The sequence below is a fragment of the Corvus hawaiiensis genome, chromosome 16, assembly GCF_020740725.1.
Source record: "Corvus hawaiiensis isolate bCorHaw1 chromosome 16, bCorHaw1.pri.cur, whole genome shotgun sequence".
NCBI lineage: Eukaryota > Metazoa > Chordata > Aves > Passeriformes > Corvidae > Corvus > Corvus hawaiiensis.
Window position 1 is genome coordinate 9,860,408 of NC_063228.1, and position 22,636 is coordinate 9,883,043.

Consider the following 22,636-nt stretch of genomic DNA (forward strand, 5'->3'; position numbering starts at 1 on the left):
TAAAATAACTGAATGAAATCCACATCCCACTTAACCTAATGGTATTACTTAAATAAATTTGATGATCCAAGGGAATTTTTCTGGCATCTAAAAGAGTTGTGGTATATTAGTTTGCCTGTTATCTCTTATCTTGCACTCCCTCAGTATGTAGCACTGGTAACATACATTCTTGGCATAGTTTTATGGCTTCTGAACAAATCCTCAATCCTCTGTGCAATGAATAGATTTGAACTCCAAATTTGATGTTAGGGAATCAGGTGACATTCAGGACATTCTCCTTGCATCTGTATATGACAGGTTTTTCTCCACTCCTCTAACATCAGTGATTAGGTGTGTTTTTTCCTCTTGTAATGATACATAGGTAGGTCACTGTGCTTAGAATTTATTTTCTTGAGAGAGCTGGGAGAGACACAGTGTAGAAAAATGGCTAGTGGAAAGTCTAGAGAACAAAAAATGGAAAACTTAGTTCTGATTAAAGTAATAGCTTGGCACAGAAAGTAATTGAAAATGTCATCTTAAATTCAGCAGTTTCATAATCACTAAGCTGAAAGCAGTGAGATCTGGAAAACAGCATGCAGATACTCTGATTAACAGCACCACCCCCCAACAACATCAGCAAAACAAACATAAAAACCCCCCACAAAACCAGACTTCAGGGGAAGTGTATCCTGACAGACCTATCTAGATAAAGAAGTGGACAGTTTGTGTAAGTTTACAGTAGAAATGTGTGTGTGCATTTTTAGTGTAGTGCATAAATAATGTGTGTGTGTACAGTGGTTGCCCAGAGAGGCTGTGGAATCTCCACCCATGGAGATACTAAAAATCAGACTGGTCACTGTCCTGGGCAGCCTGTTGCAGCTGACCCTGCTCCAGCAGGGCTTGGGCCAGGTGATCTCAAGAGGCTGCTGCCAGCCTCCGTGATTCTGGGGTTTGTCTTTGCATTAAGATTTTAATAGCCCATGGAACATCCCATGCAAATATTCTACTAAATCATCTTTGGTAAAAACACACAGCATATTGTAATTAATATATATTTGTCTCTATGCTTTGGGTTTTTTTGGGAGTGCTCTGTTTTTTGGGGGCGTGTTTTTGGGGTTTTGTTTGGTTTTTAACGTCAGTAGAAAAAACAAATGTCCATTGGTCTCCCTGTAAATATTTGAATGCTGTCCTATCTGTTCCGAGATGAGAGCGCAAACTGAGTAGGTACTGATTTCCCAGTAAGTCTGTCTTTGTCATTGGTACCGCCAGTTCCCACAATCCTAGCATTCCCAGGCCATCAGTCAGTGTCTACAAGGAACAATTTTCAAATATTAAAGCATGTGAAAAGACACACAAGCCAAAACTCAGAGATCTCTAGGGACTGTGACCTCTTAAATGGAATATATTCTGACATTTTCACAGGCTACATGAAAGAATTCCAGCAGGGTCATTCCATTTGGTAAACTTCTAAACAAACATTCCATCATTTTAGTTTGATTTATAGATATTATTTTTTTTAATTATCTGCTTATTGTGAAGAGATTAACACAGGAGACATGACCTGTGACTGACTCAATTCAAGGCATCTGGTATATATGAAATCTTGTTTGAGGGCTTGGCGTTTGAGTGATTACAGGAGATACAGAAAGCATGTTTTCCTTTAAAGAGATTGCTTGATCAAACTGTCTTATTCTGACCTTTTTTCTTGAAATTCTTTGTGCATAACTAAATGCACAGCTTGACAAGAATGTTGAGTTAATTTTAAATTCCATTGTATAATTGTTTTAAGTTGTTAGAACTAAATCCTAACTGCAAATGTTATCATTGAAGTGTCACCTTGTGACAGGGCCACTACAAGAAAGTAACACGGAGCAAACAGAACTGGTAATTGGTGTGCAGCACTTATTGTAGGCATCTTTTGCAAATCATAGGTAGCACAATGGGTGACTAAATATTGTCCTCTAAAGGATTTATATGTATGCAGTCAAATGTAGATGTGTATAGTTAAACATATACAAAAATGCGTATTTTTATGTACTTTATATACACACTTTAAAAATATTTATTAATTTAGCTGTGTATATGGACAAGACCAAATGGAAGGTAGTTTTCATTTAAGCAGTGAATACTGCCAACATATGTCCTCCCTTAAAAGGAATTTGTGTGGGTTTTAGTGGGAGAAGAGAAGCAGAACATGCAGACTTACAAATTTGACATCACTGTAAGTGTTTGGTATTTTTCTGAGAAGAGTGACTGAGGTAGATGGTGACCATTATTTGTGTTGTTTGGGTCTTTGTTGCCACAATGGTAGAGAATATAGGCAGAACAGACCCCCCCCCCAAAAAAAACAAAACCCCTTAATTAACAATTGGAAGTAATGTTCTTAATGTTTATAGGAGTAATAGAATTAATTATAATAGGGGTTATGTAAACTAATGCTTTAGTTTGTGTAGTCAGAGCACTATTTTCCTATGTGAAGAAATTACTACACCATGATCAAGAACTAGATTATCCTAACACAATATAAAGCACCAAGATATTCATCAAGGTGTATGTAAAGCCAAGGTGAAATAGATATTTGAGTAATTAGGCTTTTTTCCCCACTTAAAAATGTTATTGTGGTAGTGAAAGAGTTTAAATACCCGAGGGCATTTGGTTTGGTTTTGTTTTTCTTTTTTATGGGATTGCAAAGGAATGAGTTCCATATGATGTGAAGAGTTGGAATGTACTGTTAAAGCAATTGTTGCTTAGTTACTTGATGTTTAATTAGGTTGTGCAGTGGCTCCCAGTCAGTGATGTCACTCGGCAGATCACTGATACTTCACCCAGATAAGGGTCTGTTGTGAGAGGCAGACAAGCAGGCACTGGGGAGGTACCGTGGGGCTGCATTGCTTCCTCCTGTGCTTTGGAATTTTGGTTAGTATCTACTAGACACTTCCACTTTTTAGATAACACTTTTTCCATAGGCTGAAGGTTGGCAGAACACTTGGAAATCTGTGTTGCAGAAGAATAGAAGGAGCAAACGCTGATGACCTTAGATGTAGAGCAAACGTTTATGAAAAACTTGTGCAATACATTGCTATTAAATGAGATGTTACTGGATTCTGGTTTATGGAACTGACAGAGACGTTCCATTCTGAGGCCTTTTTTCTTCATTTCACCCACTCTTATGCAATATATTCAACTTAAATTGAAATTCAAATGAGCGGTACTTCTGCCCTCTGAAGATAATGCAAATTCTAACAGATTTAATTTTCATTGAAACCAAGAGCTTGTTGTGTATCTTTTACTTCATAAGAGCTTAAAAAATTACCATCAGATTTGAAAGTGCGTAAGTAAATCTGAGGAGTCACTGTGGTGCTTTAGCATGCAAAGGTAAGAATATATGTGAACCATTCTAGGGGAGTTACAAATTTATTTCATTGGGCAGGGAAGAGGGAGCCCTTAAATGGCAGGTGGGTCAGCAATGGGGATCACAGGTGGCTCTTTGCCTTGATTCACATGGGACCTGCACAGGATACCTTTGAACACTGGCTATTGGTAGTGAGCAGGTGAATTTAGTACTGGAACGTGCTAACAGTGTTTCTGTTCCTTCTAATACAGCTCTTAGGAATGTTGACAAAGTCCTTTATAAGAACATCCGCTTTTCCATGTTCCAGTGCTATGGAGCTGGGAGCTGTGAGATGCCCCCAGGTGCCTGTGAAACTGTCTCAGAGCTTGAGACTTTTCCAGCAGACGTGTTGAGATGATGATTAGTTTTTCTTTGAAGCCTTATTACTAAAAATACAAGAACTATATTGTTGCTCATTCAAGTAACCAGTAAAACCAAGTTATCAATTGAGCTTGGATTAATGTATATTCAAGACTGCTGGGAAAACAAGAGGTTGTTGGAATAGGAATATTTTTTCACGATGTGGGAGATAAATGTTATTCTTCATGCAGGGATTTAAGAGAAACTTTTCCTTGAGCAGAATATCCAGATATTCTCAATATTCACAGTATAACTGAATCCAGAGCAGAACTATTTTCTTCTTCAAAGGCATCTTTTCTTTGTCTTCATTTGTTACGTCTTTGTCTTCATTTGTTATGTCTGCCCCCATCCAACTATCCAATATTGTATAGCATTTATTGGCAACAACAATATTTGGTTACATGAAAAATACACAGCATCGTTTTGACCATTCATCTCTCCTAGTCTGTACAAGAATTTCCTCATTCTTATTTTACATAAATTCTGTGATTCCTGCTTTTCTTACTAAAGTTTTTTGCTGTTTTTACTGTTGAGATTTTGATCAGACTTCTTGAAGGTCTTTTAAAATATTCATCTCTGTGCTAAGCTTGATCTAAGAGGTGAACTTAAAGCCGAATATTAGGCATAACTCCAAGGAGCTGAAGCACATTGATCTGCTCTGAGTGGGTACCCTTGGAAAGGGGGAGGAGTGGATAGCACGAACTCCTGGCTAAACTCATTTTTCTGAACAAGAGAAATGCTCCTGAAGGCTTGAACCACTCCCACCCCACTGCTGTTACTGTGACCAGCTTTCACATGAGCACTGGGCACTCGCAGTTTATATAAAGCACTATAAACAGATAGGAATGGATAGATCTTCCTTCAGAAATACGATGTTTGAAGGAAAATGTCTTACTCTGGTTTCTTGAATTACACGCTTCCTCATTACAGCATGGAATTTTTAAAATTTCAAAGTATTCTGTTTTCTGAATCATTGGGAAATCAGAGCGTGCGAAGTGCACTGTACCCTTCCCTTGAAAAAAATTCTGCTGTTATGTATTGTTATACTGTTAGAATATAATTAATCCATCCAAACTTTTAACTTCTCTCTTGGCACAATGAAAATGTGGAGTTATAATCTGTTATATCTGTAAGTGTGTAAGATTCTGTTTTGACTGTGTCAGTTTAGTGTGTGTTTAAGCAGTATGTGTTTGTATTCTGCGTGAGTTCTTATTTTCTGAATGTGTGGAGTTTCTCAACAGTAACTTTGTTTCTTATGCACAGTAAGTGTTCAGCTGCAGGCAGTGAGGAAGTTAGTTTGATTTATGAAGGAGCTTTTCCACAGTATTTTTTTTCTTCTGTTCAGTAAAAATCACTGCAAAAGCAAATGTATTGGAATAGTCTGTAGCTTGTATTTAAGCAAAACATAATTTAAGCTGATAATTTTTGTGCAAATGATGTGCAAACAACTGATTTTTAGGTTGGGAGAGTGGCCTCAAATCATTCATGCTGCAAAGAGTTTTTTGCCTGTATTGTCAGCTCGTTACATGTCAAGAAGTTGCTAAAGCCTGGTGAGCTCATGCCTCCTTTGAGGCTGCAGTTCTGAGCAGATCTAGGTCTCGCTTCTTCCAGCAGCAGGCAAACAGGGAGAGGCTTCCAAATCCTGCTGGCTGGGTCAGGCAGCTTCACACCCCGTGGTATCACTTGCCCCGGTAGTGCACTGTAAAGGTGAAGAGTCGGTGCTGAATGATTGTCTTGTAGAGAGATTCAAAGAGGAAAAGATGGTTACATTTTTTTTCAAGTTTCCGCTTCAAAAAATTCTGTATCAGGTGTTTGTGATTGTATATAGATCTTTCTAAATCGGATTCTGTGGAAGTGAAACAAGTTTTTTCTGAATGGAGATGTCCTTTATAATTTCAGGCTGAAAGATTTAAAATACATAGTAGAGGTATGGAAAATGTGTGCAATTATAGCATTTTTAGGCCAAAGGGAAGGGAAAATACACCTGCCAGAGTTACTGGTTGACATGTAGAGACTACTTAACATTATGTATAGTTTATTTTCTTTAAGTACAGGAAATTAAATGCAGACTTGTCTGCTGTTCCCTCATGGCCAATGGCAGATAATTAGAGGAGATCCATTTCCCTGAAATCTTCCAGGTTGACAATGAAGTTGATGACTCATGTAAGATAAATGGGATGTGCAGCAGAGAATGGCAGATCAGAAACTGTGGGAGGAAATATTCATGAAACTGCTGGGAATAATGAGATGTGTAACTAATGCAAAAAGGAAAATAATAAAATACTCGGGGCTTAGATATTTACAACAAGGAACAGAATCTCCCATACTGCAAGGAAAGGCATGGAAATAATCTCTGGTTTTCCCAGTTACCTCTGACAGATAAATGTCTCTGAAACTAGACCTGGGGTTGGAGTGGGTGGAAAGGTTCCTTAACATAACTTTTTGAAATGCCACTGTGCAGCTTTGTTTACTGGTGAAATTTAATGAGTAATGAATGTGCCGGTCAGGCAAAGATGAAGTATTTCTGCTGCCTGCAGCAGTGTTGCTGAGGTGGGGGCAGGGAGAAGGAAGGGGGGAAAGGGAGAGAGCCCTCAGCAGTAGTTTTCTTAGGTATCAGCGAATGCTGCTCCAGCAACTGCTGGATTTATTTTTAACCGCTTGACTCATTCTTTGTCAGATGATTGACCACCGAACTGCATACTGAAACACCAATGTGCGGAGGAAGCGAGCGTAACTAAAGGGAAAGGGGGAGTGTCTGTCTGGGAAGAGAGGCGGGGTTTGGGAGTTGTGCTTCACATGCTCGGTGGCCGCCGTGAGAGCGGCAGCAGGCTGGGAGCGGGCACAGCGAGCCGAGCCGAGCCGAGCCGAGCCGAGCCGAGCCGAGCCGAGCCGAGCCGAGCCGAGCCGGGGCGGGCGGGCAGGGGCAGCGCCATGGGCGGCGCGGCGGCGCCGGGGCTGCTGCCGTAGGACACCGCACCGGGCCCTGTGCGGACCGCACTGCACCGCTGCCCACTACGGCCTGCGTTTTTTCTCTGGTGGATATTGCCATTCTAAAGGATTCCCACCATGATCGATAGCTCCAAGAAACAGCAGCAGGGCTTTTCCGAGATCTTGCCTGCAGGGGATCTTAAGCCACTGAAGGAGAAGGAATGCCTTGAGGTGAACAGCCAGAAAAGTCTCAAGGAAGGTCAGTCACTTGCTGGTTGGGGGACAGAGAATGCAGAAGTCCTGGGCACATTCAGTTCACCAGCATGTCTGGTGTAATGCTGCAGGTCAGGAAGAGTTTTTGTACATTAAATGAGGTATTGTTTTCCCTCTGAAGAAAAAACCTCTAAAAGCTGAATTTAAATTTTACCTGAGACTAGTAAAATAACGATGATGATAGCCTGATAGAAATGGTAGTATGAAGAAAAATGAGCAATCAAGTAGTCTCTTCAGAGTATCATTTAGTCTTGAATTAATGAAGGACTCTGAAATTGTCCTGTAAATATTGCACAAAGTGCTTCAAAATGTCACTATTGAAATAAATTTAATGAAATAAACATCATTAAATATGGCATGTCAAAATAAAACCCCACAAACCTTTAGTATTAGACATATTGCTACCTCAGTTTCAATAGTGCTTTTCTCAGCTCTTGTCTTTCTTTGGAATTCCCTCCTCCCCTCATACTTTAAATTACATTTGATTCTGGTTTTGAGACATGTGCTTTTCAGACCACATTATATCTTTTTTAAATTATTTGATTTAGACTGGGCATTAAATTGATAAAATGCACAGGCATTAGTTTGTAAAATAGCAATAGTCTGAGAATATTTGGAACATCGTTTAAAGCTGACTAATAGAACTATACGAGATTAATTTAAAGTAATCTTTGCTAGGCTGAGGCAGTAATGCTGCTGAGACCTAACAAAGATGCTGTCTTACTCCTGGCAGGCAGGATTCTTCCAGCTGGCCTGGGGGAAGGAGGAGAAGGAAGAGACCTCTGGAGGTCGGCTGCCAGCCTGCCCAGAGTGGTCTGATACTGGTGTGAGTTAACACACCGGGCTCTTGCAGCTCTGGGCTCAACTCCAGCTTCTTAATCAATCAGACACAAACTGTATTTGTAGTAGACAAAATTCCTGCTTTCCTTTTACAGCACTCTGCCTTAGCTTTTCCTTCAGGTATCTCTGGATTGTCTGGTGATTCGGAGATTTCTCTCTTGGTGTGGTGGCAAGACTTCTACATGAGATCTTGCCTTTCTCAGAATTTAAATGCTGGGTTTGTTTGGGGGTTTTGTTCATTGTTTTTAAATTTGGACCTTAATAATGTTTAAAATGGCAAAAAGGTAGCCCATATTCATTATCAAATTCAGTACCTGACAGGTTAGTTTAAAAACCCCATTACTTAGCTTTAAGTTAGAGCTAGAGAAAACACCGATTTTTATGTACTGTACTGATACCAAAGGTCTATTATTGATTAGAAGGGTAGTAGGAGGTTGAGTGTTGCTGCATGTGGCAGTGGCTGAGAGCAGAACAGTTCTGCTTCCTTAGTGGCAGGAAAGTACTGACTGGGAGACAGTGACTGAAAGAAAGGGCCAGCAGTGGCCTCCTTCCCGGGGTGTTTTTGCCTCACAACTCGGAACAGGCCCAGTTAAAGCTGCCCCTGCTGGTGCTGAGGCTCTGGGGATAATAGTGAGAGAGAAGGAAGCGAGGAAGTTCAGAGGGACAGAGGAGCGGGCAGTGCTGTAGAGAAACAAAACCTATCTGGGGTAAGCAACCAAGAAATAAAGGAGAGAAAAACATGGCAAAACCCAGCACGGTGGGTAGTGTAGGTGGGCTAATGAGTAACCACGGTAATGATCATCTGCAGGCCTCTTCAAGCATGTCAGTTATGTAGAAAGTGGATGAAAGAATGTACATTACAGTAATGATGGTCTGTCAGAGTAGCAAAAAACCTGCAATTATGGGACACTCTGCCAGTCAAAATTCATGAATATTTTAGAGCTTAATTTAGAGCTTAAATTATTCAATGCATAAAAGAATATATAATTGTTTTCCATAATCACTCTCTTTGCTTCCTTTTCTGTTTTAGTACCTGTTCTCCATTTTCACTTTTCCCCAGTGAATGTTGCTTATCCTTTTATCTCTCCCAAGTTTGGCAATGTAATGATTAAAATAGTGAACCTCTTCTTGAGAGTTTGAGTGACTACAGGATCTCCTCTTCCAACCTTTCTTCCTTCCAAAGCTTAGAAAAACAATCATTTTCTTTCTTGTGGTGTATAGAATGAATTATTGAAAACACTCCAAATCTGCTTGATTTACATCTAGAGAGACTAAAACAGAGCTTCACATTTCCAGTTTATAATGGTATGAAATATGTAGTTCAGATATTTTATAGATTTTTAAAAATTCAGTTGCAGTTGTTAGTTTAATCCTATTTAAATACAGAGAACATATTTTACTTTTTTAAAAACATAAATTGTAAGACAATTTATTTTACAGAACAGTATCTTCTAAATTAACTTGTGCCATTCTGTCTCTTTTTCTTCCCTTCCTCTTTTCTCCTCCTTTCTTTTTCCTTAAAATAATGTGGCTGGTTTTGCCACGTGAATTCTCGAACGTTTCTTCCTTAGGACACAAAAATACTTAGAAATACAGTATGTGAATTGTAAGAGCTGCAAAAATTAAAAATGTATTGGCAAACCTAGATGAAGTAAGTAGAGATCCAGTAATTCAAAAGGTGCCTTTGTTTCATAATCTGCTTTGCACAGGTTTGATAAATCTAAAAATCCTGAGATAGTACAGTGCTTATTTTAGCAATTAGAGAGAGCAATTAACCTTAAGAGAATTATGAGGTGCAGTTCTTTTTTTTGCTTAGTATTTCTTTATAAGGTAAGAGACTTTTGATGGAAACAAAAACCCCAGCACTGTCTTCAGCAAATTAATACTAAGGACATGAGCAATTTAGATTGCAAAGCTGAAGTTTTTTCTTTGCTTAGGCTATTGATACACATTATAGCATCCTGTAGCATTGGAGGAAGTCCTCTTAATTACCCTACTTTCTTGTAAACAGCTCAGATATTATTGTTGCATATTGCCTTTTTTGTGAAAACAGCTCTTACTTTTATCTGTCTAATCAAAATTACCTTTTGTACAAGCAAGGAACAAAGATATTTTCTGTCTCTGAGGCCAACCACACAGTGCTAATTAAACAGCTTTATCAGAAATTCCTATACCATTGACTGTACCTCCTGCAACATCTTGTAGCTCTGTCAAGTAAGCAACCAAAACATTTGGAAAATTCAAGTGAAAAGCCTTAAATGTACATACAGTCACTAAGGAAGATTCAGTGTCATCAAACAGTGCATGTATTAGGAACTGGGAATATATCTGGACTGCAGATTGAAAGGTTTCTAACAGCACTGGAGAGAGTTGAGGAAGTCTTGCTTTGTACCCTGAATTGTTCAGTATAAAGACAGATGAGCTGTATGAGCATGCAGAACTCTTGAAGACACAGTATTGAATTGGTGAAACAGATCAGTTCGGTGCTGTCTTTGGTGGAATTTAAAAGGAGGTTGGATCCCAGTTTGTTTGCACCATATTTTTCATATGATAATCTGAGTTTCAAAGTTACCAGTTGCCTGCAGACTACTCTAAATAAAAAAAAAAACTAGCCAGGAAGGAAATTTTCTTTCCACCTTGAAACATAATTTCTTTCCTGGATTTGTTTTGAATTTTAAATTTACTGGTTTGTGAGGAACTGGAGACTGGCAAGTGCTGGAAACAGGATAAGGGTAAAATGAGTGGATTTCTCAGGTGTGCACTGGAATTGTCTTTGTGCTGTCTGAGTAACAGATTACCAGGTGTAGTCAGGAAGGATTTCTTCCCCTCATCCCTTGCAATCAAATCCATGTTGCATGAGAATTGTTTATTCAATAGACTTCCTGCTATTGCTGGCATATTGAGTATTGGTGATACTCTTGACCTCTTCTGCTCTCCTGCGCTGGCATGATAAAGATTCCGCTGTTGGTTTGTTGGGGTTGGTTGGTTGGGTTGGGGTTTTTTGTTAAGAAAACCTCTAAGTTGTGCTTTCTGGTGTTTAGAGGTGGTTTTATGACTCCTTATCAGAGGTAGTCCATCAGGTTTCTTGAGACACAGATAATGAGAAAAATACTGGCGAAAAAAATGTTATTGCTTTGTTAATAAAGGAAGCACTGTAAATTCCGTGTACTGATCCTGAGGGGCTGTGTTAAACTCTACCATAAACAGTCTCTTAAATGTCAGTGGGATAATTGTATGTCGTAAAAATAAATCAGCACTTATTCCACAGAATTTTCTTCTTCAGTGTAGCACTTAAATGAATAATAAATATATTGTAATACCATTATAATAAACACATGCTTAACTACTTCAATAAACCCAAGACTACAATGTACTAATTTGATTTTGTATGTAATCTATATACAATTAGAAGATGATGGTGGCTAACCAAGAGCTTATAAAAAACTTGCTCTGGCAACTATAAGATTTCTTGAAGTTTTATAAAAGGTTAGGATTAAGACTGCTGCTGCCAAGAGCAGGTGTATTCCCATCCAGCCCAACTGTTAGCTTAGGCTATTGATACACATTATAGCATCCTGTAGCATTGGAGGAAATGCCCCAGCCCTACCCTGCTTACTGCCAGCTTCTTTCTCATGTTGGCATTAGGGAGTTACGCAGCCCGAAGCGAGTGGGATCAGTGACCAGGTATTACTGAAGAGCACTTATTTAATGGTGCTGGTTTGCATCCAGGGCAGAGCACAGACCTGACAGGAGGCATCTCTGCCAGGGTGGAAGCAGCAGAAGCAGCTGGGGTTGGAGGAAGGCGCAGACCATTGGCTTTCCATCAGTAATCCTGTGTTAGGTCATACTGAGTTAGGAAACCACACTCTGAAACCACTGTCCGCTTTGCTGCTCTGCTGGGGGATTCTTCTTTCCTGTCACATCCAACACAACGTGTTTGAGCCTCAGCCTGTAATGCAGGGTCCTCCCCAATGCAGCAACTTCCCCATCTCTGTGATCAGCTGGACTCACCCACTGAGCATCTGCAGAGTCTGGTGCTGCCTGTGTAGCAGAGTTGACTCAGTATCATTGCTCACATCCCCGTCTGCAATCAGGCAGCTCAGTGGCAATCCACCTTCCTCTGTTTTGAATTAATGTGTAGTCTCCTGAGTTGGAGAATCTGCTTGGGTGTGCATTTTGTTCGCTGTGCCTAGGAATAGCATGGACAATGGAGGGGGCTTGGCTGGAAATCATTTGTCATCATTCAATTTAATACACTCCAAATTATCACAAAGGAAATTGTAGTAGATGTAGAATTTAAGCTCAAGTTTCATGAGTCCCTTGAAAGTACATTTTTTGGCTAATAGTAGTATTTGAGGAAATGCAGATTATTTTTTAAAAAATCAGAAGACTGTACTAAGCAGAATAGTACTTGCAGATTAGAAAATGTTATTGTTAATATACTTAAGTTATGCAATTTTAAAGAAATTGGAAATATAAGCTTTAGTTTATTGAGACTTTTCACCCAAGATGGTCATGATTTTTCTCATTTTAGAGATGTAAACAATTGTGAAAAGTATAGATTTTGCTTTTTACATATCCATGCATATATATATATTCATCCCAGCAGACATCCCAGTAATTTGTTTGGAGGCTTGTGTATGTTCTGGCTTGTTTCTAAGCAACATGTTCCATAGCAATAGGATACAATACAGATTGTCCTATATCCTAGTCATTTAAGCCTCTCAGCTAATGATATTGTTATAGTTCATATGTTTGTTTCAAATGTTAAGTTTACATGGAGCTCTCTTTGCCATCCAGGTTTTCATTTTCTGCTTTCAGTGGATGCTGGAAGCGTTTACTTGAGCATCAGCACTGGCTACAAAAGCTTTAACTCACAGTGGTGTCATTTAAGAGATCTGGAGGTCCTGCAGGGCTTCTCTCCAGAATTCTGGAGAGATTATCTGAAATGGCCCTCAGTAGTCTCCTCTCACATACTTTACACTTACACAGTACATTTCTAAGATGAAATGGAAGTATGTCTGAACAACTGCTTAAAATGAGTATGGAAAAGAGCTGTTTTACTTTTCTTTATTATTTTAAATATAATCTTAGCAGAAAAATCGTTTATACAATAATGGAAAAAAGAACATTAAAATTATATAACAAGTAATTAAGGGGTTTTTTTAAACAAAAACAAGTTAAACTAAGTAAAATACTTCCTTTTAAAAATTATATCCTGGCGTACATGGAAGTTTGGAAGACCGAACCCAGCATAACATATTCACCCATGATTAGATTATCTCTGGTATTTTTTACAAGATGAATTGGTGATGACTTATTTTTGTTTTAAAATTGAGAGTATTTAACATACTGTATTACCATCTTCAGGCTGATGGGGAATGAGTACCCCAATTTTAAATGCATTTTATCTTTAAAATGCTGTACAACTTACTTAAAATCACTTCCAACAAATTACAGGTAGCTATTTTCATGGTTTTCCCTCCTCTCCTTCTTTGACATGCCATATAAATGAAGTGAACATTATATTAACGAATTTTTGACTTTGATTCTGATGGAATGTGTAATACCATGTGCAAACTACCATATTCCATAACCTTCCTGAAGTATGTACCTTGCATATCACCCGCTCTTTTACTTACTATACAAAATATACTTTCTACTATTTTTTTTTATTATTCGCAGAACAAATACTAGTGGGAAAGATTAACTATTTTTTTGTAAATAGAGTACAATACCTCATCATAGAGTTGAGGGAGAAATAATCACAGCTCAGGAGAAAGCAAAACCTATCTCTGGAAGATTAACCTAAAATTATGGTGTTTAGGAAATGCAAACTTTTGGGTGCGAGCAGGTGGGGTTTGGGGTGCAGGGTAACAAGTGCAGGATGCACAGAGAGTTCTTGGTACTTAGGTTCTGCAGTTCTGTAACTGCTGCCCTGTGAAGCTGGGCCACAATTCCAGGACAAAGCTGATGCTCGGATCACTCCTGTAGTTCACCTGCACCTGATGAATTCTCTGCTCTATTCGCCGCCACCCTGCTGCTCACACACTCGCGTTCAGGGTACAAGTTCTTCAGCCCAGGGGACAGTTCTGTGTCCATCTGTTGTGCCCGGTGCCACGGTGCTACTGCAGCACCTGCCGGGAGCCTCTACCCGCTGTGCTTTGGCCTCAGTGTCCGAGGGGCACCAGCTGCAGAAAAGCTGTTGGAAGCTGGCAGAAAGAAATGGAGGCTTTCAGTTTAACAGCTTTTCATTTAAAGGAAACAGCCGTGTTTCCAGCACTGTCTGTTTCCATAGCAGCCAGCCTAGCAGCCTGCGCTGGAGTTTCTGCTGCTCTTGGAAATTTCCAAGGGGGTATGCCGGAATGTTGGACATTACATTTTCTCATTTTTACTTGCAGTTTTAAAGGTTTAAATAGGTAATATCCATTGGATTTTAACTTTGAGAGAAAGAATGAGATTATTACATACAGAACATTAAAAAAATCTTGATGCATTGTTTTTCTTCTTGCTGCAGTTTGAAAGGACTGTGTGGTATCTGCTGGACCCCTTGTCCATGGTGAAATGTTTGTTTCAGCTGTGTAATTGGGAAATGGCAACAACTATTTGCTGTTTCTTAGTACCTTCTATAAAAAGATAAAATTTGATCTTAAATTAATAGGCTCTGTAATAAACTGTGTTAGATGTGGAGTTGTTAGTACTGGAACTGTGCACAGTATGTGTTCTGTTTTTTTTCAAGGCAAGAAGCAGTGGTGAAAGCTTGTCAATCAGTGTAGATAGCATTGTTCCTGCAGGACAACTATCAATTTATTTTTGGCCTCTTTACATTCCAGTGCTTGTGATTATGTAGTACTACTTTGAGGCTGCTCTTCTATAGGATACACATTACAGATTCGTAACAGGAATCACTTGCTCAGCTCTGATAAAAGCTGTTTGTTCTAGGTGACTTAATAATACACTTTATTTCACTCATTCTGCCGCTCACAGCGAGTAAGACATGCTCAGACCGCTCTGTTTGCTGCCTTTCCAAGGGTTTATACAAAACGTGCTGTGTCTCCTCAAGTGCCTGGTTGTGGCACTTCTCCTGCAGTCACCCCCTTAGAGCGCTTCAGCAGGAGACTGAGGAGCTGCTGGTTCTGGTTATCCTCAATCCCTGCCCCTTTAGGGCACAGTGTGTGTGAACCTGAGCAGGACTCACATTGTGAGAACAGAGCTATTGGCTTTATAAAAGTTACTGCTTTACAGAAATACACTTCCACATAATCAAGTGCATTGGTTAACAGATGACCTCCCCCTTCTGCACCCATCATCTCCATTCCCTGGCTTAGAGAAGTGTTGATTCCCTGGTGTGCTAACACCAGAGTGTTTAAGAGTGGGAGCACCAGCCTCTGGCACTCAGCTTTTCAGCTGGCGAAAAATCTCTACCTCCAGTGCAGTCACAAGACTTCTTCTGACTATGAGAGTCAGATAACCAGATGTTCTTAGTGTGAGGAGGGATTATGCTTTTTTGTTTTGTCAGTAAGCATTAAATAAGCTATCCAAGCTTTAATGATCATTTTATTGACTTAAGAAAACACATGGAAATTTTGGAATCTCTCCACCTGGTGTTCAAGTGTTAAAATTGTATGCTTAGTTGAAAACAAAAGAGAATATCCTCCCTTCTCCCTCAGTCAAAGCAAGAATCTGACTGACCTCTCTGTGCATGGCTTTTATTCAGAAGCAGTTCACAGACAATTTTTAGAGTTGCAGTGGTGTGAAGGAGGATTCCTGCTAGATAATGTGAAGTGCAAAATATTTGTACTCTCTTTTAGCAACTACATTTGCTCCGTGGTGTTAACATAGCCCTTCTTTTGCACATGTACTTTAAATAGGAGGAACAGTATTAACAACATTAATAGTGTATTAACGTATCTAAATATTTGTTAATTCTGTGCCTTTAATTTGGAGATCGTCTATGATTTTAGATGTTACATAGGTAGCTGCCTGATTTTAAAAGTGTAAAAGTGAAAGGTAAGCTATCTGGCAACAAGCTGAATGGATTTACTCTGATAAGAACCATCTGTTAAACACAATGTTTGAGTAAGTACCATTCCAAGGGGAATGCTTTGTAGTACCTGCAGCTTCTGTCTTTCAAATTCTCCCTTCCCCAGATTCCATGATGACTTGTCTGTAAATGGTTCTTTGAAATAAAGGGGAGGGGGGAAAAACAAAAGAAGGAAAAAAAATCCAAACCCCAACCTACACTAGAGCAAGTAGTAAAATATAAATATATATAATATTAGGGTAATGCTTCAGTGGTTTTTAGATTTTTAAAAAAAATTTTTTTAGGCTGTGTCCTTTTATCCACACCTTGTGTGTCACTGACTGTTCCAGAAACCTCTTGCTCTATGGATTTCCATATATATGATAAGCAAAGTCTGTATTAGCTTTAATTACATTAGATTTAAACCAACCTGCATTCTGTTCTCACAGAAATAAATGAGCAATTCTTTGCCATAAGTGCAATTATCAGATGGTTCATCCTTGTCTCTGAAGATAATTTCATCATATTTTCCTTATTGAAAACGTGTGATTTAGTTTCCATGACTCCCAGCCTATCTGGCTGGCTGTTCTTTGAGCTGCTTCTTGTGAGTCTCCATTTCCTTCTGAGCTTTTCACAAACCTCATTCCCGTTCCCTTCCTTTAAACCCACTTCAGGTTCACCTCCAGTATAAAGATATGCATCTGTCTGTAACTAGAGACAATGGAAGGGTCATGCCTGACCTGTAGCGTGACCACCTGATCTGACACCCAGACCTGTAACCCAGGTGTGCTCTGACTACATGAAGCTATGCAACTCACAGATGGGTGTTACTATTTCTTCCTTAGAAACAGCTCTGCTTTTTATTTTGTGTCACTGTAGAGGCTGAAAAGCAAAACCTTTTTAGCTTCCCAACTTCTAAAAATAATATATTTAGAGTTGTTATTCACAATTGCTTTCTATTTGAAAATTTTCTTTTCTTTAATAATGCATTCAGCTGCTCAAAAAGTTCAGACAAGAAACTGATTTTCAACATTAGTTTTGGAGTTGATTGCAAAAGCAAACATCTGGTTTTCATCCAGCTCTGTTTCTGTTTAACCTCCTTGCTCTGGTCAAGTCAAAATCTTCAGTTATTATCTTATACCATCTTTCTAACTATGAGTCATCTCTTCTTTAGCATTCCCCCTGCAGTGCTTCCCTATTAGTCATGCTACAGGCTGTCCTTTCCTTATTATGTAATATATAAGTTCATGATACTTATTTAGTAGTGAATAACTACATGTTCTGTATCTTCTGTATCTCTAGTTTTCTCAGTTTTCCCACTGTTTTTATGACTTGTCCAGATACAGATGGGACAACTTCAAAATCCTCTGTTATTGCTTTGTAATGCCCAGTTTATATTAACAGATGATGGGCAGACAAGTAATGTTATGAGAGACAAGAATGGTTTGTTATATGTTTTTGTTAAAAAATGCTAAAGCTTCACACGTGAGCACATAACGTTTATGTGCAGGTTCATTCTTATTGTTCCTCTCTCCCTTTTGCTGTAGTCGTCTGCATATTCTCTTGTTACACTGAACATTTAGGATATGGGTCAGTTTTTACTCTTTCTGCAAAGCTTAAGCGAAATATCTGACCATAGTTGAAGCCACAAGTCAATACATTCCTAAACTACACAGCAGTTTAAATATTTCTATATTTAGAAATAATGTTCAGTATGATATATTCAATAATAATGTTCTTTCCCACTTGTGATTACTAATATTGAAAGCACAGTTCTAGCAATCCTTAGGTAGTTATAGCTGAACCAGCTACACCTACAAAATGGGCTTTATGGGAAAGCTGTGAAAGTGAAAAAGAAAGTCTGGATAAAAAAACAGATTAGAAATCAGGAATATCACCATAAATGCATTATTTCGTAATAGATACCTGCCTATGATATTTTGGTATATGAGTCACAGCAGTATTAACATTCCTGCACCTGCTGTGATATTGCCAGCCTTCACTTGTTGACCTACTGTGTTTCAGGTAATGGAACTGAAAAAGAAATACTAATTCTGGTTTACTTACTGTGTCTGACATATATCAGCTCTACTATGGGCATCACTGATGTTGGAGCAGATAATTTTGCTTGAAGATCTTGGGCCTGAAATACAGAGGCATGTGTTTAAAACTGACCTGTAACTAGGTAAAAGATTTGGTAGGTGCATCTGTCATTCGCTTAGTGTTCCAAGCAAGCCAGATTTAAGTACGGTGTGAATTAGAACCAAATAGAGGTGTTAGCATGGATGAGCTTCCTGCCCAGAGCAGGACATGATTTTCAAGCCTTGTCACAGTCTCCTAGTGATGTAAAAGAAAGCATAGTTTAAGCAAAGAACAGAAGAAAGACAAGTTTTAATCTACTCAGGACTAAAAATACTGGAATACAGTAGTCTTGCCAACCTGCTTATAAATTGTCTTTCACATCATTTGGGCGGATAAAACTTACTTAAGATTTTTTAAAGGGATTGCACATACAGTTTTAAGGCTGACTCTGAGCTTTCTTACCTTTCTACTTGGAAGCAAGGAACCCCAAACAAGAACTTATCAGAGTTCTTTTGCTTTCCTGTGAACACCACAGCAGTCAGTGAGTTTCTCCATGCGTTGTGCTCGTGATGTACCCCAGGATTAGAAACTTAACATCACAACATTATACTGTATGCCTGAAATGCATTTCCATTGAAATGATTTTTTTTTTAATGCACACTTATTTAGTAAAGCTGGTGCAGGACTCCAGGCAGTACAAGTTTGCACCTCCTGGTGAGAGATACCTTAACAAGAGGTCATGGCTTACCTGGAGCCACAGGAAACTAAGGAACACAAAACCAAACTATTCTAAAGTAATTCTTCAGTTAACTTTTTACAGTTAATATTACTTGGAAAATACATTGCCCTACTTAAAGCAGGTATTTTCAAGTTTCCAGAGGAACTCAATACCGTTTGAATGACTTTTCGTCAGTTTATATTTTAGTGTTGTTCTTTTGCATTCTCCCATCTCTGTCCTTTGTGATTCTTGTGTAACAATATTGTAAAGTCTGAACAGATCTGCTGTTCCACAGCCCTGAAATGTTTGTATTTGAACTCTCAATGTTTGTGTGACACAAGAAAATAATGTCCTTGTTTTCAGGACTTGCTATTCCCGGTCTTAATGCTTTAGCCAGAGGAATATCCTTCCTGTACTGCAGAACAGGAAATAAGCTGGTTCCTTTTAAATTCTGGAAACAATGAACTTTGTCCTTAGCTTAATTTTTTAGAAATTACATTCATTTTGATGTTTTGGACAATGCATTAGCTTGTTTTGCTTCCTTGTGAAATACAATAGGAACAGCATACTATAATCATACACCCATAATAAACTCTCAAGTCTGCATTTCAGCATGTAAATATTACATCTTTAATGTATTTTTTCTCTTGACCATCCCTTGTTCAGAAGATGAAATTTCACTTCGGGATAGTAGCTATATGTGTCAAAGAGATAATGAAGCACTATGATAAACTGACATAGAAACAAGGGGAAGGGAACAGTAGAAGAAAGAAACAACTTTTTTTTTTTTTACTTTTTTTTTTTTTTCCCCTGGGAACAAAAAGCCATAATCTTTGAAAGTATAAAGCTTTTATGTCTACATCTTCCCCCAAGTTTTGTGGTTTCTGGTGTTGTATTTAATGTACGTCACATTGGTTACTCATGTGGTAATGATAAGAAACTTTATATTAAATGTAATGAAACATAAGAAATTACCTCTGAAGCTTTATAAACAGGTTTTTCACATTTGACGGTATTGGATTTATTTTGTCCTTTAAATAATTATCATAATACATATCTCAATCAAAAAACCAACATTTTCTGATGTTGAGAGAGAGAATAAGGTCTGTTCCTGATTGTAACACCTTTTAGTTGTTTTTAAGTAAGGCAGATAAAATCCCGCTTCTCTTCAGTTTCTTGTGTTTCAGCAAGGTTTATTTAAATGTACAATCAGGCTTTATATTAAAAAAAAAAAGCCCTTAAGATGAAATAATCAACTAAACACATAGAGCTTTTCTTCTAAAATGGTCTGCAAACATCATTTCTATTTCACCACAGTGAAGTCATGTAAGATTGGCTTAGGACATACAATAAGGCTCTATAATTATTATGTGTTCCAGTTTATGGTTTAAAATCTTTTTACCTCACTGTTTTCTCGATGTAAGCTTAACACCCCTTTTGAGGCCTGGCTGATAGGAAAAGTGGTTGCATGTGGGAAATACAGTCCTAGCATCATATGTGACTGAGAAGCAGCAAACTCCAATGAAAGAGGGGATGGAAGTAATCTCTGGGAACTGTGTTAGCAGCTCTTGCCTAGGATGGGTCTTAGGGGTTACTGTTGGATCTGAATACACACAGCAAACAGTATTTCTAAAGTTGCAATACTTGGTATCATTTGAATGGGGTTTTGCACTTTGTGAGGAGACTGTTTACACAGAAATGAATGTTTTCTTTTGTCAGTACTTCAGCTGAGGCTGCAACAGAGACGGACACGAGAACAACTGGTGGACCAGGGCATCATGCCACGTAAGACTTACTTCTAGTAATTTGTATTTTTATGGTATTAATTATGAATTGAATATATAAGATAATGAAGATGAGCGTTTCTGTGAGATCATTAAAAGTAACTAGCATTTGAAAAGACTTGTGGGATCCTTTTGATAACTGAAGTGAGCCTGTAGTAAATTCACCATGCTTACATCATGTTTCAGTGAAAACAGCCATCATGATGAAAATGCAAGGATTTGTAAACATAGTCTGATTCTGCTCTTATTTTCTCTATTTAAATAATTATGAATAATTTACTAAATAAACTGAATTACTTAAATGAGTGGACATTAATAACAAAGACAGCAGTTTTTAAAGCATATAATGACAAGGGTTGTCCGACAAATGAGGGGTGCACAGAAAACATGGAGAATCTGTAAGTGGACAGCATTGAGATGGAGTGCTCTACAATTTATGGTATTTCAAGGCGAGTAGTGGTTTTTTTACTCTTTTTGGCTATTTAGCAGCTAACTATCATTCTTTTTTCTCAGCTGAACATTAAAGGCCTCTACAGTTTTCTATTTTTTTTTTAAATCAACACATAGTTCTTAAGGGAAGGTCCAGCTCTCTCTAATAACAGCAAGTATGAGGTATGGACAGCCAGACAACTCAGTCAAATAAGTTAAATGTCATTTTGGCATTCTAAACCTTACCCCATAAAATTTCTACTGTGGGACAGTTTTGATTAATAAACAAACACCTTTGTACATAGCAAAAAAGTTAACCATTACATAGTAATAATCTGTTAAAATCAAATATTCCAAGTATTCTATATAGGAGTATTGCTCATCTATGCTAAATATAGGTGAATACAACTAGCAGGAATCAAATGTAAGCCTGGTCAGATGCAAACACGACTCTGAGGTGGTGTTAAACACCCATACAGACATTCTGGTTAGCATATTTCTTTGGAAAATCACTTCCTGTCAGTTTAACTCTTACTCTCCCTTCACAGCCTTGAAAAGTCCAGCTGCATTCCATGAGCAGATAAAGAGCCTGGAACGAGCCAGGGTAAACCACTTCGTGTAAACTTGTGATTAACATCTGGAAATGGATAGTCGTTTTTTTGCGATACTAAATTCTCTGAGTACATGGAAAAATTCTTACCATTACAGTAATAATGTGTGCTTTTATTTTGGGAGAATTCATTAAAATAAAATATGGGTGTCAAATCTGAGAGGAACTTTTCTAAGCCTTCAGAGATCAGTGTAGGGGTTTAAATTTACGGGGGGTTAACACATAGCTACCTCCAGTTAAGGATTGGATACTTGGGTAGATGATGCTTGTGCAGTATTTCTGTAGAAAATCTATACTATTGTGGTTATGTGGTGGTGTGGGATCAAATCCAGAAACATTCCCATCTTGTTTGGGGAAGCTGGAAATCCATCAGCCCTGCTTAACTGCTAGGAAAATGGAACAAAAAAAGGAACCCCTCTACTGCCCGTGTTCTGACAGTGATAACCACCCATCAGAATGAAACTGCAGCTCTTCATTGATTGGATGCAGGCGATTTATCAAACTGCTTTGAGTTTTTAAGTGAACAGTAGCTAATGCTGTTTCCTCATTTCTTTTAAGACTGAAAATTTCTTGAAGCACAAGATCCGCAGCAGGCCGGACCGCTCGGAGCTGGTCAGAATGCACATCCTGGAAGGTACGTGCCAGCTCTGGGCCTTAGGAGCTGCTCACAGCAGGGACTTGGTTGTGCTCTCAGTTGTCTCGCTGAATTACACTTTGATGTGAATTATTTCTAAAGGTTTATATGCTCTATTTCTCTGCCTCTGCAGTGTCTGTGGTAGTCTGTATTCTAAATCTCTATAGTAATAGATACATCTGTGGCAGTGTAGGTATTCTCAGCAGTGTGTTTGTTTGCTGTTGCATATTGTTCTTTTTCTATAATGGTAATTATAGCATGGTGTGTGTGCATGGAGTGTTTATATTGCTTCAATTTCTACTCATGCCGTAAAATGACCTGACAGCCTTGTGCTCCCCCCCAGCCCTGAAGAACCTTTAGTAAGTGTGACTGTTACCCTGCCTCATTATTTTCCTTGTTGCTCAAGTGATTGGAAACAAGTCTCTTGATGGATGGGGCTGGATTACTGTGTTTCACCATGAGCTTTTCAAGGACAGAAATCACCAAATAACCATAATCCAAGAAAACTCAATAGCCATTAGTTTTCCAAACAGGTATTTGAATACTAAATCCTGGTAGGAGCCTGATTACTGATAGATCACATCC

General features: G+C 38.5%; 1 protein-coding gene across 4 annotated transcripts in view; it reads left to right on the top strand.

The window, feature by feature from the left end:
* MRTFB (myocardin related transcription factor B) overlaps positions 1–22,636 on the top strand; it is a 70,456-nt gene that overhangs the window by 22,070 nt on the left and 25,750 nt on the right. For 3 of the 4 annotated variants that reach the window (XM_048320415.1, XM_048320418.1, XM_048320416.1), the window contains exons 4-6: positions 20,314–20,379; positions 21,356–21,411; positions 21,976–22,051. In XM_048320415.1, coding sequence (XP_048176372.1) covers positions 20,314–20,379; positions 21,356–21,411; positions 21,976–22,051 — 198 coding nt within the window. Of the gene's footprint in view, positions 1–6,645; positions 6,918–20,313; positions 20,380–21,355; positions 21,412–21,975; positions 22,052–22,636 lie in introns of those variants that run through there. The other variant, XM_048320417.1, reaches the window with a different exon arrangement.